General features: G+C 39.9%; 1 protein-coding gene across 1 annotated transcript in view; it reads right to left on the bottom strand.

The window, feature by feature from the left end:
• GABRB1 (gamma-aminobutyric acid type A receptor beta1 subunit) overlaps nt 1-14,695 on the bottom strand; it is a 457,044-nt gene extending 442,349 nt beyond the window's left edge. Inside the window, exons 1-3 of the mRNA XM_027544418.1 lie at nt 14,211-14,695; nt 13,952-14,043; nt 13,454-13,521 (exon numbers count right to left, since the gene is read on the bottom strand). Of these exons, the coding sequence (XP_027400219.1) occupies nt 13,454-13,521; nt 13,952-14,043; nt 14,211-14,290 (240 nt within the window). The 5' untranslated portion in view covers nt 14,291-14,695. The remainder of the gene's footprint in view (nt 1-13,453; nt 13,522-13,951; nt 14,044-14,210) is intronic.
• Nucleotides 14,696-15,030: the final 335 nt, after the last annotated feature.

Here is a 15,030-nt window from a genome sequence, read left to right as displayed (position 1 = left end):
GTTGTGTCCGACTCTGTGCGACCCCATAGACGACAGCCCACCAGGCTTCCCCGTCCTTGGGATTCTCCAGGCAAGAACACTGGAGTGGGTTGCCATTTCATTACAAACAAAGCTAGTGGAGGTGATAGAATTCCAGTTGAGCTATTTCAAATCCTAAAAGATGATGCTGTGAAAGTGCTGCACTCAATATGCCAGCAAATTTGGAAAACTCAGCAGTGGCCACAGGACTGGAAAAGGTCAGTTTTCATTCCAATCCCAAAGAAAGGCAATGCCAAAGAATGCTCAAACTACTGCACAATTGCACTCATCTCACACACTAGCAAAGTAAAGCTCAAAATTCTCCAAGCCAGGCTTCAGCACTCAGTGAACTATGAACTTCCAGATGTTCAAGTTGGTTTTAGAAAAGGCAGAGGAACCAGAGATCAAATTGCCAACATCCACTGGATCATCAAAAATGAAAGAGAGTTCCGGAGAAACATCTATTTCTGCTTTATTGACTATGCCAAAGCCTTTGACTGTGTGGATCACAATAAACTGGAAAATTCTTCAAAAGATGGGAATACCAGACTACCCGACCTGCCTCTTGAGAAATCTGTATGCAGGTCAGGAAACAACAGTTAGAATTGGACATGGAACAACAGACTGATTCCAAATAGGAAAAAGAGTACGTCAAGGCTGTATATTGTCACCCTGCTTATTTAACTTATATGCAGAGTACATCATGAGAAATGCTGGGCTGGATGAAGCACAAGCTGGAATCAAGATTGCCGGGAGAAATATCAATAACCTCAGATAAGCAGATAACACCACCCTTATGGCAGAAAGTGAAGAACTAAAGCGCCTCTTGATGAAAGTGAAAGAGGAGAGTCAAAAAGTTGGCTTAAATCTCAAAATTCAGAAAACTAAGATCATGGCATCCAGTCCCATCACTTCATGGTAAATAGATGGGGAAACAGTGGCTGACTTATATTTTTGGGCTCCAAAATCACTGCAGATGGTGACTGCAGCCATGAAATTAAAAGCTGCATATTCCTTGGAAAGAAAGTTATGACCAACCTAGATAGCATATTCAAAAGCAGAGATATTACTTTGCCAACAAAGGTCCGTCTAGTCAAGGCTATGGTTTTTCCAGTGGTCATGTGTGGATGTGAGAGTTGGACTGTAAAGAAAGCTGAGTGCCAAAGAATTGATGCTTTTGAACTGTGGTGTTGGAGAAGACTCTTGAGAGTCCCTTGGACTGCAAGGAAATCCAATCAGTCCATCCTAAAGCAGATCAGTCCTGAGTTTTCACTGGAAGGACTGATGCTGAAGCTGAAACTCCAATACTTTGGCCACCTCATTCTAAGAGTTGACTCACTGGAAAAGACCCTGATGCTGCAAAGGATTGAGGGCAGGAGGAAAAGGGGACGACAGAGGATGAGATGGTTGGATGGCATCACGACTCGATGGACATGAGTTTGAGTAAACTCCAGGAGTTGGTGATGGACAGGGAGGCCTGGCGTGCTGCAGTCCATGGGGTCGCAAAGAGTCAGACACAACTTAGCAACTAAACTGAAACTGAATGAGGCAAAACTATAATTCAGCAAGTTATGCTTATGTCTTATGACAGGGATTTTGAACACAGTAGGGCAGATGTCTGTAATATTTCAAAAGTCTTTCCCTTCCACAATTTCAGAGAAGCAGTTTATGAAGTTCTGTTCACACTTCACGATAGCACACCTTGCAGGGGTGTTTTCCAAAGTAGGGTAGACCTGGATGTAGGAGATATGCACTGATAACCCACTAAAAACGGAATATGACTTTCCAGTTTTGTGAGTACCTTTCAGTCTTCAAACTTTTCATCCTGTCCTCCTCCTGTTTCCAACTTTGAAACATCTGAAAATCAGTTCCCACCAACATGAATCTTCATAGTGAATCTTCTTTGTCTCCTCTCATCAGCCTCAACTCCAAGATCAGTTTGAACTGGGATTTTTGTTCTCTAGAGTGTTCTTTCAGGATGTGCTGAATAGTGTGTGTGTGTGTGTGTGTGTGTGTGTGTTGCAGGTGGGGGTGAGCAGAAAATTGGCGATGTCAGTGGGGGAAAAAAAAATCTCTTTTCTCCATTTAATGTGGTAGTTGATTTAACACATTTACTGGTTATGACAAATGTCTGTGTGGGTGTGGAAGTTTCAGACAAAAGTTGATGTTTCAAAGCAGATATTCATGTTTAGGGTAAGGATACATTTACAGCAGATATGACTAGATAAGATAGATATAGTGGATATTATATGCTTCCATAGTAAATATATATTTCTGAATTAGGTATTTCATTTACTTTATATTTTCAAATGTGATTAAGCTCCTTGGTTATCATTTAAAATTTAACTTGGCTCCTCTAAAATCACCCCAAATGCCTGAGAAAACCTTTTTCATATGCTTCCTTTTATGTTTTACTTTTCTTCTATTTAAATGCTATTCACTTTGTAGTCATAAATCCAGTTATTCTTTGTAATTTCTTAAATGTTTCCAGAAATATTGAAAGTCCAGTACCAACATACAGATTACATTTTGAAAAATGAAATGAATTCACTAATTTTTAAAGACAATGAATACTTAAGTGTGTATACATATATATGCATATATATGTATTTTGAGATTTGTCATGAAATGATTTTGTGTCTCTAAAACTGGCTGTGCCACCTGATAAAGTTGTTTCTATGGAAATGGCTCATGATTCACGATCAACATAAAAGAAAATTACATATGAAAGTATAAGGTAGAGCTGACAGAGGAACTATTAATTTCTGAATTAGAAAATTTAAACGCTGAATTCAAATTTAAATTATTACTAACACTTTTTTATGTCTAGAAAAATTCTTTTATAATCCTAATAAATGTTATTAAGTCTCTATAATATGCTAAGAACTACATACAGAGCCTAAAGAGTATAATCCTAAACTTCCTGTAGCTAACATCGTGCTGAGGGTAGGAGGTGGAAGACAAGGCTAATAAAAACTGTATATGAACTGAAAGAAAATCATTGTTATATTGGGTCTTTTGTCTTTTCAGAGTCTCAGACTTTTCAGAGTTTTGCTTCTATGCCCTAGACATTCTTCCTCCAGTAGATTCCTCTTCCGTGTGGCTACAGACAAGACTATAGAAGAAAGATGATTTCTTGTGGATTTTGAAGTAGATCTAGATCCGTTTGGGTGGAAAGAGATTACAGGTGGGAGAAGGGAGAAATGATGGCATCTGACATGAGAAAATGTTCTAGGCACAGGTAGGATTTCAAATAAATGTCATTGAACTGTCTCTATGGAAACCACAAAGGGGTTTCTCTTGACTAGAGAATTGAATATCATTCTCTTGAAAATAATAGATCGAAAGAAAAAGAAACAACCTCTCCATGAGTCACAGAGGGTTAGAGTAGGCAGACATCCTGAACTTTCAACAAATCTATTCCTCTACCTTCAGGAAGGTTCCCAAATAAACCTTCTCATTCAAATAGGATTTTCTCTTAGCAACTTCCCGATGAATCCATTCAGCAACCAGAAAAAGACTCTGGGCCTCTAACTTTCTGGTTGCATCCCAAGGACCTTAACCCATACTCTTTCTAGGGATTGCTAACAGCTACCTTCTGTCTCAACCCTCTTCTGTTTAAGTCTATTTCTCTATCTGCTTCTCTGCCTTCTTTCTCTGAACTCAATGACACAATCTATGAATAAGCCTTTGCTTAAATAGGTATCCACTTACCAGGAAACCATTTGTGGGGATAGGGCTCTGTTGAAACCTTGTTTCAACAAGGTTGTTTAAAATCAACCCCACCAAACCATTCAAATGTTTCTGCTCTTCTGTAAAGCTCCTGGGAGTCACTTTTGAATTTTCTGGCAGCTAAGCTTCATTTCTGCTGGCCCCACTTGTGCTGTCTATTATACCCCGTCTCATTTCAGTGCCAAATGCACTTTCTACAAGAACTCACACTGCTTTCATGTGATTTCCCATGGAAACACAGTGTTCCAGAAGGACTCTGAATCATTCTACGGACTCAATGGAGAAGACAGCAGATGCTGTGTAAGTGAGTTCCACACAAATCTTTTTTCCCCTGCCTATAGAGTTTTATAAAAGCAAAGGAAACAGCATACAAAGGTCACTTCTCTAGGGCATTTTGAAAAGTAAGTTCTCAATCTTATCAGGGTCTGGGTCCTCCTAGATAAAGAACAATGTTGCTATAGATTAAAGTTGACTGCACTGAACATTTCTCTGTCTTTGGCCAGCACCTTTTCTCCAAATCTCTAACCAGGTCATTCCAGCCACCACATGTATGGGCTCAGAATTTTTCCATGTAGAACTTGCCTTATTTGTGAACTGAACTGGAAGGGTCACCAAGAAACTAGTTTTTCTCAGGATAGGTCAACCTCCAAAATATTCTGCCTCTATATTTCCACAAGAGGGACTTCCCAGGTGGCTCAGTAGTAAAGAAGCAAACTGCCAAGGAAGGAGATGCAGGAGACTCGAGTCTGATCTCTGGGTTGGGAAGATCCCCTGGAAGAGGAAATGTAACCCACTCCAATATTCTTGCCTGAGAAATTCCAAGGACAGAGGAGCCTGGCGGGCTATAGTCCATGAAGTTGCAAAGAGGGAGACACGACTTAGTGACTGAGCATGTTCCCACAGTATCTTGTAACAACATGCTCTGATATTTTTTCTAAAAGAATCTGTAAAGACATCTACTTTAGTGGTAAACAAGATAGCTGGTACTTCCTTTCCTGTTTCCCTCCCTGGGCAGATGGTACCATATGTGCCCATCATTCAATATGGCAGTCATAGGGCATCTTAGGCTCACTGTCTTTCTAACTTCCAATATCTAACCACTCACAAAATCCCTCTTATTGACTTGTTTGAATCTTTTTTTCCTCTTCCTCTCCATTCCTAAAGCTACTGTTCTACTTGAGGCATTTACCATCTGATATGAAGTTTAAACCCTCCTCTAATGCTTCTTAACTAGAAATGTTTGCCCCTGTTTTAGCCTTCTCTACTTTACTCTCCAGGAAGCCATCAGAATGATCTATCTGAAAAATAAAATGTAGCAACCTGTTAAAATCTGTAGCAGGTTTCCTGTTTCAGAATTAAGACTCATTTCCTTAATGCACACATTCCATCATTTCTTTCTGTTTCTCTGCCTCTCTAACTCTGTCTCGTTCTCTCTCTCTCTCTTTGTGTTTTTAAAATGAAAATGTAAAACGTGTAAAAGTTTTAAAAATCAAACAATTCAAAGGGGCATATAAAGAACACTAAGTATCCCTCCAATTCATACTCCTAGTGCTGGTTCCATTTCCAAGAGGCAGCCACTGTTACTCATCTCCTGAGCATTCTTCCAGAAGTGGTCAGTGCATATACTATATATATGGAGAAGGCAATGGCACCCCACTCCAGTACTCTTGCTTGGAAAATCCCATGGATGGAGGAGCCTGTTAGGCTGCAATCCATGGGGTCACTAAGAGTCGGACACGACTGAGCAACTTCACTTTCACTTTTCACTTTCATGCATTGGAAAAGGAAATGGCAACCCACTCCAGTGTTCTTGCCTGGAGAATCCCAGGGACGGGGGAGCCTGGTGGGCTGCTGTCTATGGGGTCACACAGAGTCGGACATGACTGAAGTGACTTAGCATAGCATAGCATATATATATATATATATATATATATATATATATATATATATATATACACACACACACATACATACACACACACACACACTTCTAAAGAGGGTTCTTTTTACACAAGTGAGAACATTCAATAACACTGTCCTACATCTTGTTTTGAGTATCCTGTTTCATCTCTTGACAATCTTCCCTGTGCCTTTTAAGTTCTCACAATAGTGAATGACCTGTAGTTCCGAGAACACTCCATGCTGTTTGCAGGCACACTTGCCAATGCTTATGCCCTTCCTTTTGCTTGGAAAGTATTCTCATTTGCAGCCTACACAGGGTGCTCACTACTAGTCCTCTTTAGGATTCACCCCAAGTATTAACCCTTTACCATTCCTTAGAAACTACTTCTCCATGCTTCCACAGGACACGGACATGCATATCTCTATCACAGCCCCTACCGCATTGTTTTAAAATCACTATTTCTACATTCTCCTCTACACTATAAAATATTTGAAGATATGGTACACGTCTTAGTCATTTTTCCATTCCTAATACCGAGTTCATGACACGGTAAAAGACTAACTGTTCAGTATGTGCTGAACCAAAACAGCCCACCATCAAGGTAACTATGAGTGTTTCAAAATCTTCCAAAAAGGAAAAAAAAAATTACTTCAAGTATAGAGATCTTTGTTTGTTTGTTTTTTAAAGACTATAAACTCCACAAAGACAGAGACCTTATCTGCTTTAATTACTAAAATGGTTGAATGCGTGCTTTTGGGAAAAGGCCTTTAATCTTAAATATGCAAAACAATGACAGTTTTATTGGGATTGTAAGAGACAAAATACACTCAGCACTTAATGGAGGTGTAGAAGAAAAAAAAACTATTAGCAGAAAAACAGAAAGGAATATGAGGATTTTAAGAAGGGGATACTGAGTTCACTAAAGAAAACCTATTCATCTTTCACTCATCTATGACCAGTCTTTTTTTCCTAAGTTATCACCACTGATAGGAATTAATTTAAAACCTTTCTTGAGCATTTCTGTCAAGTGCTGAGTAATATATTGTTTTATGCTACTGACTATAACTACTTTCAACAACCAGAAGTCAAGAGACTTCATGAAATGCATGATCTTCTGAAAACAGAAGTATTCTAAAATGTAAAAAGTCAATCCTGCTATTATGAAAAATAAGATTCAGTGTTTTGAAAAAGTTATGGGGGAAATTGTATTAACATTTAATCAACTGCAAGGGTATAGCATTTATCTTTCCACTATCCTCAAGTATGATAATGGCCGTTTGAGTTGTTAAAACTCAAATCAGTTAAAAACATTTAATATCATTTATTTTTCTTTTGACATGTTTTACCTTCTCTGATAATGCAAGATTTGATTCATGTGTGTTTTGAGAGTGCTATCAAGAACTTAGGGGGTCTGCCATGACAAAAACAAATATTTATAGAATTGATACTAAGCGATGTTCAGCTCAGGTGACATCTCGGCTTCACCTCTTGCTCCCAGACCACCTGATGGAAAGATTTTAGGTGATTTGGGTAAATCCTTTGGGATACCCATATCTTGGAAAGTAAAGTTCTCCTTCTGTTTCACATTGTGCTGACAAATTTGTTAGTTTGTCAACAGTTGAGCAAAGTTCCCCATGTGAATACGACGGACAACACTGGATGGAAACACTTCAAATACACTCTTGGCTCCAAAGTGCAATACAATATAAACCCAGCATCATTCAAATCTCATTTTGAATACCATTGATTCAACATTTCTTGTTGTTGTCTTTAGGAATGTGTTTAACTAGGGAAAAAATGGATGATTATGTCATAACCAATTAAAATGGCAATCCAAGGGGCCCCAGATTGCACACAATCATTACAGCAATGTTCCCAGGCAACACCTGGAGTTTGCAGTCAGTGGAATTCAATAAATGCTTGTTGACTGACACATCTACAAAAGAACAAAATGGAATAAGATGAAATCTAACAGGAGAATACAGTGGAGAGGAAGAATCTGCATTTTGGCAGAGTCTAAGTTTCTACAGTAGATATTTGAACTGAAAAAGATTTAGTAACTGGGTCATTTACCTTCATTTTACAGAAGAAAAACTTGAGAACTGGAGAAGTCAAGGGAACTTACTCAAAGTCCCAAAGCTAAATACCAGCAATGTTTTCTTACTTGCCTCACAAATAGGAGCCAGGTTCTGGAATCAGGCTGCCTGGGTCTACAGAAGTTAGATCTGTAACTTCTGAGTTATTAAAGATATTTAATCTCTTTCAACCTAACTTTCTCCCTCTCTCAACCTCAGTTTCTCCTTCTATAATGGGGGATGGTGACTACAGAGACTTCAACAGACACGAGTTTGAGCAAACTCTAGGAGACAGGGAAGGACAGGGAAGCCTGACATGCCGCAGTCCACGGGGTCTCAAAGAATTGGACATGGCTTAGCGACTGAACAACAAACAAAATGAGTTACTAATAAAAGGATTTGATAACCATGTCTTCTACATAGGATATTCAACAAATGGCATTCAACAAATGCCATTATTTATTTTCATTGTACTACACACTTTAATTCCTAGTCTGGCCATGTAACCCTAGGAATATAGTATTTCAAATGTAACTTCAAACTTTAAAAAATCTGGATAGGTTTGCTTTGATGTAGCTTAGAGAATAAAAAGATCTGTTATCTCCAAACAGAAAGGTAAAGGGAAGTTTTTCCTCTTTGAACTTCTCTAGATGGTACAATATTATAACCCAGCACCTAAAAGTGAGACCTCGTTAATAAGAGAAAAACATATTTATATCTTTAACTGCTGATATCTGTTCATGCCTTTAAATAGTACTGACCTATTTACTCTATTTGCAAAGGAATTCTGTTATAACCTCAGAAAATTTACCGACAACAGCAAGAGTATGTTTAAGCTATTTTATAAAGCTATTGCAGGCTCTTAGTGAGGGGAAACCCAGTTTGCAATGTTCTTTATTCTGAAAAAGAAGAGTCACTGGTGCTCTGTAAAGTCGCAGGATAGTGTTGTGCAAGTTGCTCTGCTTGGTAACATCTTCATGGCCATCATTTAAGGTTGGATGACTCATAAGTACTGACACAGCAGGACTGCATATCAGTTTTAAGTCGAGCCCTACCAACAAGGCTCTTGTCTTTATCCTGTTCCTTATCATCAATTACTACACTAATTTTTGCTTTTGAGCACAGCTACCTGTTTGACTACCCAGAAATTAATTTGAAACTTAATTTGAAACCTTGGAAAAATACCATCTTTAGAGAAATTTAAAAGAAAAAAAAGGTTCATTTCTTAATAATGCTAGGCCTTGGAATAATGTACTGCAATCTTGCTTCTCAAAGTGCTGTCTGAAAGTGAAAGTGAAGTTGCTCAGTCGTGTCCAACTCTTGCGATCCCATGGGCTATAGCCTACCACACTCCTCCATCCATGGGATTTTCCAGGCAAGAGTACTGGAATGGGTTGCCATTTCCTTCTCCAGAGGATCTTCCCAACCCAGGGATCGAACCCAGGTCTCCCACATTGTAGGCAGACGTTTTACCACCTGAGCCACCAGGCAAATCCTGGTGCTGTCTATGTACCAGCAATTGATAGCATCTGGGAGTTGTTAACAATGTAGGATATCAGACCTCACCCCAGACCTCTGAATAAGAAACTGTATTTTAACATTTTGAAATCCCAGAATGGTTCAGATAAACATTAAAGAATGAGAAGCACTGGCTTAGAGAAATGGGGGAGGGAGATTTCTGATAGGTGGTTACTGTTGGGTGTCATCAGGAGGGTGGTAACTAGACATAAGTGAGACATAAATGAAGTGTATACCAGAAACGTCTGGAATCAACTATTAAAATAACAGTGGGATTTAACAATAGAGGGTATTTCATAAATAAGTTTTTTTTTTTTTCTGGGGTATTATTTAGACAATTAAACTCATTTTAGTTTTTTGAGGAGGTGTTCTTATGTCAATTTTAATGCCTATAATAGCATTCACTGTGGCATCTATGTATGTATGAAGGAAGGAAACAACGAACACACCATAGGTATCCAATCCTGGGAACAGTTTGGGTTGAGACCTACACTGGATTAGAGCTCAATAGATGTGAAATCTTCTGGGGGTGGCCACTCTCAGACCACCATGTTTTTCGATGGGAGACAGAGAGTTGCATGGTTGAAGCTCCTCTTTGATGATTAGGAGCTACCTCTTTAATAAGAAGGAACAGCTAGTCACTGGAATCAAATACAAGGGTTCAACCTTTTGTTACAGGTATTTAACATCATGTTCCTTCCAATCAATTGCTTTAAGACTTGCTTATTATTATCTGTGTTTTATTGGACTTTTAATAGTAAATGTTAGCGGTTACTTCAAGGCAGTTTCTGAGGATTTCTATCTCTTTTTGTTCCAACTGCTCTTTATTCCTCTTTGATCAGCCATTTGTGTATGTGTTTGTGTATGTGTGTAGATATACAATTTCACAGAAATTGTTAAAAAAAAAAAAAAAAAGGTTTGAGAGATTTAATTTAAAACACATGGAAATCAGTAGCTTTTTAAAGATGACTGTTTAGAAAATAACCGTACTGTAGTTGCTATCACAAGCACAATCTATCCCATGATGCCAAAAGAAAAAGTCCTTTCTGATTTAATCAATAATATTTTTGCCTGAAAAGAAAAGTCCTGCTCTCAAGTATAGATTTTTTCCCTGCATCAGAATTATTCTTTAGAGGTTTTCCATTCACTGTTCAAAACCAACAATTCTTGATTATAGAGATTCTTGACTAACAGAGCTCTCTATCTCTTTTTTAAATTTAGGAAAAATATTTTTAAATCCTGAAGGACATGAATCAAAAATACTCCTGATGTGACGTTAGTCTTTAATGAAACACAATGTTAGAAACCAACCTGGAATTATATTTAACTTAGCATAGCATACGAAAAGAATAAAAGTTAAAAGAACCTAGTTTTCAAAACAGAACATAGTTTTCAAAAGCATTAATGTAATGTACAGTTATGTCATTTTCCCAGTTGTGGAAATGGGTGGGTAATAATGGTAATGAATAAAAAATATAAAAATGAGTAATGTTTTAGCAATGGATTTTAATCTGAATTTTCTTTAAAACTATTTTTATTATATGCAATATCCAGTCTTAGTTGTTATTTTATTGAAAATTCCCTATTAAATAATCTCAGAAGTTATTGCCTATCAGGGTTCTGAAACATGCTCAATATAAAAGCAATAAGTCTTATTGCTCATTGACTTTTCAACTCTACTGTCTTGTCTAAAAATCAAAGCACATCATAGACAGTGCTGTTAATCAGGGCTAACTATCCAGATTGTGTTTCTATAGAATGCTTGATCCTAAACTCCTCCTCGTTTCCATTTTTTTTTTTTTTTGGAGTTATTTGCAATCTATACATTTCAATGCTTTGTCATTGATGACAGAAGAAAAATTAAGTAAATGAAGTTTTATTTTTCTATGTTCTGCTGCTGCTAAGTCGCTTCAATCGTGTCCGACTCTGTGCGACCCCATAGACGGCAGCCCACCAGGCTCCCCCGTCCCTGGGATTCTCCAGGCAAGAACACTGGAGTGGGTTGCCATTTCCTTCTCCAGTGGTTTCTATTTTCCTATCATGTCTCTAACACCATTGTGGAAAGGTAATGGGTAATCTGGTAGAATGTATTTTTTAATGGTTTATCTGTTGGGTGAATATTTTTAAAAAATCAAGTACATACACACATGGTACAGTGAATAAATAGATTTTCTTAAAATATTATTCCATAATAAAGAGCTATTTCCTATGGTAAAGCAATTAAATTCAATATTTTTTTTCTGAGCCTCTGTACAAATTCCACTGAACAACTGATTATACAGGCCTTTTTTGTTATGGTGGTTGTTTTGGTTAAATAGCAACTTCCTATTCCATTCAGTTTTGTTTATGTTTTTAAACTGAAAAGTTGTTTGTAAACATAGTTAACAAAATTATACATTTTAAAAATTCTGAAAAGCATAGTTCTCTGAAAAGCAGACCACTAGCAAAGACATTGTTTGCCTTTTGAGCTTTCCCAATCTTCTCCTATTTTATAAATGATCTGTGTGGGTACTTAGAAGGTGCCAAATAAATGACTGAAAAGGAAAATATTTTCATCATTTATCTACCTGATACAAACAGCTTGTTAAACTAATTCATTGCCTAGTTTATCCAGTCACAATGACATGGATTGGGTATGGTTTGTATATGTGCCCATGTTATTATATTCCTCAGTATCTGTAAATAGTTCCTTTGGGGTGCTTTGTAGCAGGGACATGTATATGAGAGAATATTATAAATGAGGCTATTAAAAACCTTTTCCAAGTCAGAGAATATTCATTGTGCATTGATATTTCAAAATTGTTTTTCTAATACCACCATCAGATTAAAATACTGTTTAAAATAAGCTACTTAAAGCAGGGGAAGGTACAACTATAAAATACAAAATGTAATAGTCACACTTTTAAATCTACTTCAACTCAATATATTTTAAATATATATATTTCTTCCCTGACATACCCTAAAAAAAGAAATTCTTAAGCCTTAACATGCTAAAATAAAATGACACAATAGCAATGAAATGAAATGAACTGACAATTCATTTAGCCTATCACTCTATAGCCTTTACAGCTACACAGTGATAAAATTCCCAAAGGCTTTAGTCTTTAAATTATTAAGGCTATCTAAATTTCCACTGCCACAATACATTTTTTTTCCCGTAAGTGGAATGAAAATGGCATTTTTCTCAGGTAGATCTAGCTGTTCGCTGGGTGGTGTCTTCTAGAAAAGCAACAGGCTTTCCCCCCCTACCTTATAAGAAGCAACAGTTAGAAACTCTAACTAGAAAACTGCTACCCCACAGTGGTTGGAAACAGCCAATAGAGAAAGAAACACTATGATTTCAATCGATGTTGAAACAGCTTCAGAAGGAAGGAGACAATATGAAATAAAAGAATGTTAACTCTTCGCAATGAAAAGATTGCGCTATGTTCACTACACGTTACTATCGCCCTCTCCCTTGCTCTCCCTTTTCCACAGTAACTGATCATCAGGCTTTCCTCCGCATGCTTCGGTGTCTAAGGCAAAACAAAGCAAAACTCGAACCGTTTGATTGCAACTTAAACTCTCAAGATGCAGCAAGACAAATTCATCAACCTCCACGCGGGAACAATGCAAGCCTCTCCCCAGAAGCTGGCTTGAGTACTTTCGTATAAGCCAGCCAGCAGGGACCGTGGTCTCAGCCTGTTGCTCCTGCCACTCCGTATGCTAGGGCCCGGAAAGGGAGAGGGCACTAGGAAACCTCATGTTTGTGCTCCGGTGCTTGGCGGCGGGCCCTGGGCGGGGGTCTGGCTTGTCCGCTGCGGGGATCGCGACTGGCGAGGAGGTGGCTGCGGACCACTGTGCGGGGGCCCGCGGGTGCACGCCACCCGGCCGCCGGCAGATGGTGCCCTGCGCCTCGCAACACCCAAGGAAACCCTGCGAAAGTACCGCTGACTCCGCCCCACCCGCTCCGGCGGAGCCACAGTCACCCGTCCTTCCCCAAATAGTGCCGAGCACGTTTCCTCCTCAACACCCGCAGTAGCCCGTGTGTGTGTTGAAAATACAAACCAGGGCCAGCAGGGCGTGTGTGCCAGAGTAGGGAGCGCGCTTGGAGAGGGATCCCTGGGCCCGGGCGAGGTGACCGCCAACCAAACGCAGAGGGCACGGGGACCGGTCCATTTCGCATCTGCGTAAGCGCGGCGGCCGGGCCAGTAGCGAGGCCACTCACCATGTTCACTTCGGAGACCATGTCTATGCTGGCGACATCGATCCTCATCCCGACGTCCACGGGGGGCCCTGCGGGGGACAGGGGCACATTGTGGACATAATCTCAGAGCGGCCACAGGCTGGGGAGGGGCAGAGGGCTTCCCTGCGCTTACTACATTCTGAATGGGTTCCCACCACCCTCATCCCTCCACCCCGTTGCAGGGGACAGCCCGAGAGAACAGGTGTGGGCACACGCATGATGCAGTGACTATGCAGAGGGTGTGTTGAGCCACGGAAGGTCGGCTGTGCCTCGGGTTCATCCACCTGAGCCTAGGGGTCCGGCGTGTGTGTGAATGTGAGTGTGTGTGTGTGCGCGCGCGTGTTTGGCCAGAGCATAGGGCGTAGTGCACGCTTATGAAAATGACACGCTTCTCCTTCTAATTTTTTTGACATTTATCTTCGACAGGAAAAGAGAACTAGATATGGGTTACAGGTTGAAAAAAAAAAGATGAAGCATTACCTCCAAAGTCCGGCCGCAAGCGAATGTCATATCCTTTGAGCAATCTGTCCACTGTCTCTTTCACGTATGACATGTTGCTGGGCTCGTTGGCGCTGAAGGGAAGAAGTAGGGACCGGATTCAGAATGAGCACAAATTGCGAGCAGACATAAAAATAGACAGGCACACCTACCCCCCCAAATAACGAGCTACATGATCCAGCAAGCATGTAAAAAGAAAACACCTAGAGAAAAAAAAAGACATTCAACAACAGCCGCTCACCTGTGTGCACAACAGACCATGGCAATCATCACAGGGAAAGAGAGAAGCCCCAAACTCTCTCGATTTTGTACTGTCCACATTACTAACTCTGATTAAAGAATTGTCTTTTCTGCGAAGATTCAAGGAATGCAACTTAGTCGGCGGCAGGGCAGTAATTCCCGAATGGACCTGCGCATGCGCAGAGGGTGCTCACTACCAAAAGACACCTTGTGCCTTGCAAACAATATTCCTAGTGGAACAGGCAACAGATTTCAGTTCCTTTAAAGTTCCTGTTTGTGGTGCTCCGCGTTCTCCGATAGTAAAAGATATCCTGCTGTTTCTTTGCTTCGGATCCTACGTGCATATGAGTATGAATCTCTCTTTGTGCATTGGAGGTTGCTATGTTCATTTCCTTTCTGCCTCCAAACCAGTTTTTTTACTCAATTCCCAGGGATCTGGTTTAGGCTGCCTGTGATTGGCATATTTCGTTGACAGTCATGGTAATCTTAGAACTGGGCGTCTGGAGGCGAGGTGGTTCTCTGTGCGTCTGTGTGTGTGTGAGTGATGGGGTGAGGGGAGTAAGGGGGACAAAGTAAGTGGAGAGGGAGAGCCAGAGAAGGAAACTCAGGCTTATTTGTTCAGGTCTCGTGAAAGGCTTCTTAGGATGTCTGGCTTAGTGTCCTCTTTCTCTTTTCCCGGAGGAGGAAGAGGAGCTGGTCGACTTTTGCAGTTGCTCCCCCGACTTGTCTTCCCTCCCCCTTTCGTGTCTCACCAGGCAAGAGAGGTGAGAGAAGCCAACCATGAGGCAGCACCTCGGACAGGAAATTCTTTTTCTAGAGTC

Source organism: Bos indicus x Bos taurus, chromosome 6 (genome assembly GCF_003369695.1).
Source record: "Bos indicus x Bos taurus breed Angus x Brahman F1 hybrid chromosome 6, Bos_hybrid_MaternalHap_v2.0, whole genome shotgun sequence".
Taxonomy (NCBI): Eukaryota; Metazoa; Chordata; class Mammalia; order Artiodactyla; family Bovidae; genus Bos; species Bos indicus x Bos taurus.
The sequence above is the reverse complement of the archived record's forward strand: the minus strand, read 5'-3'. Positions and strand labels throughout refer to the sequence as shown.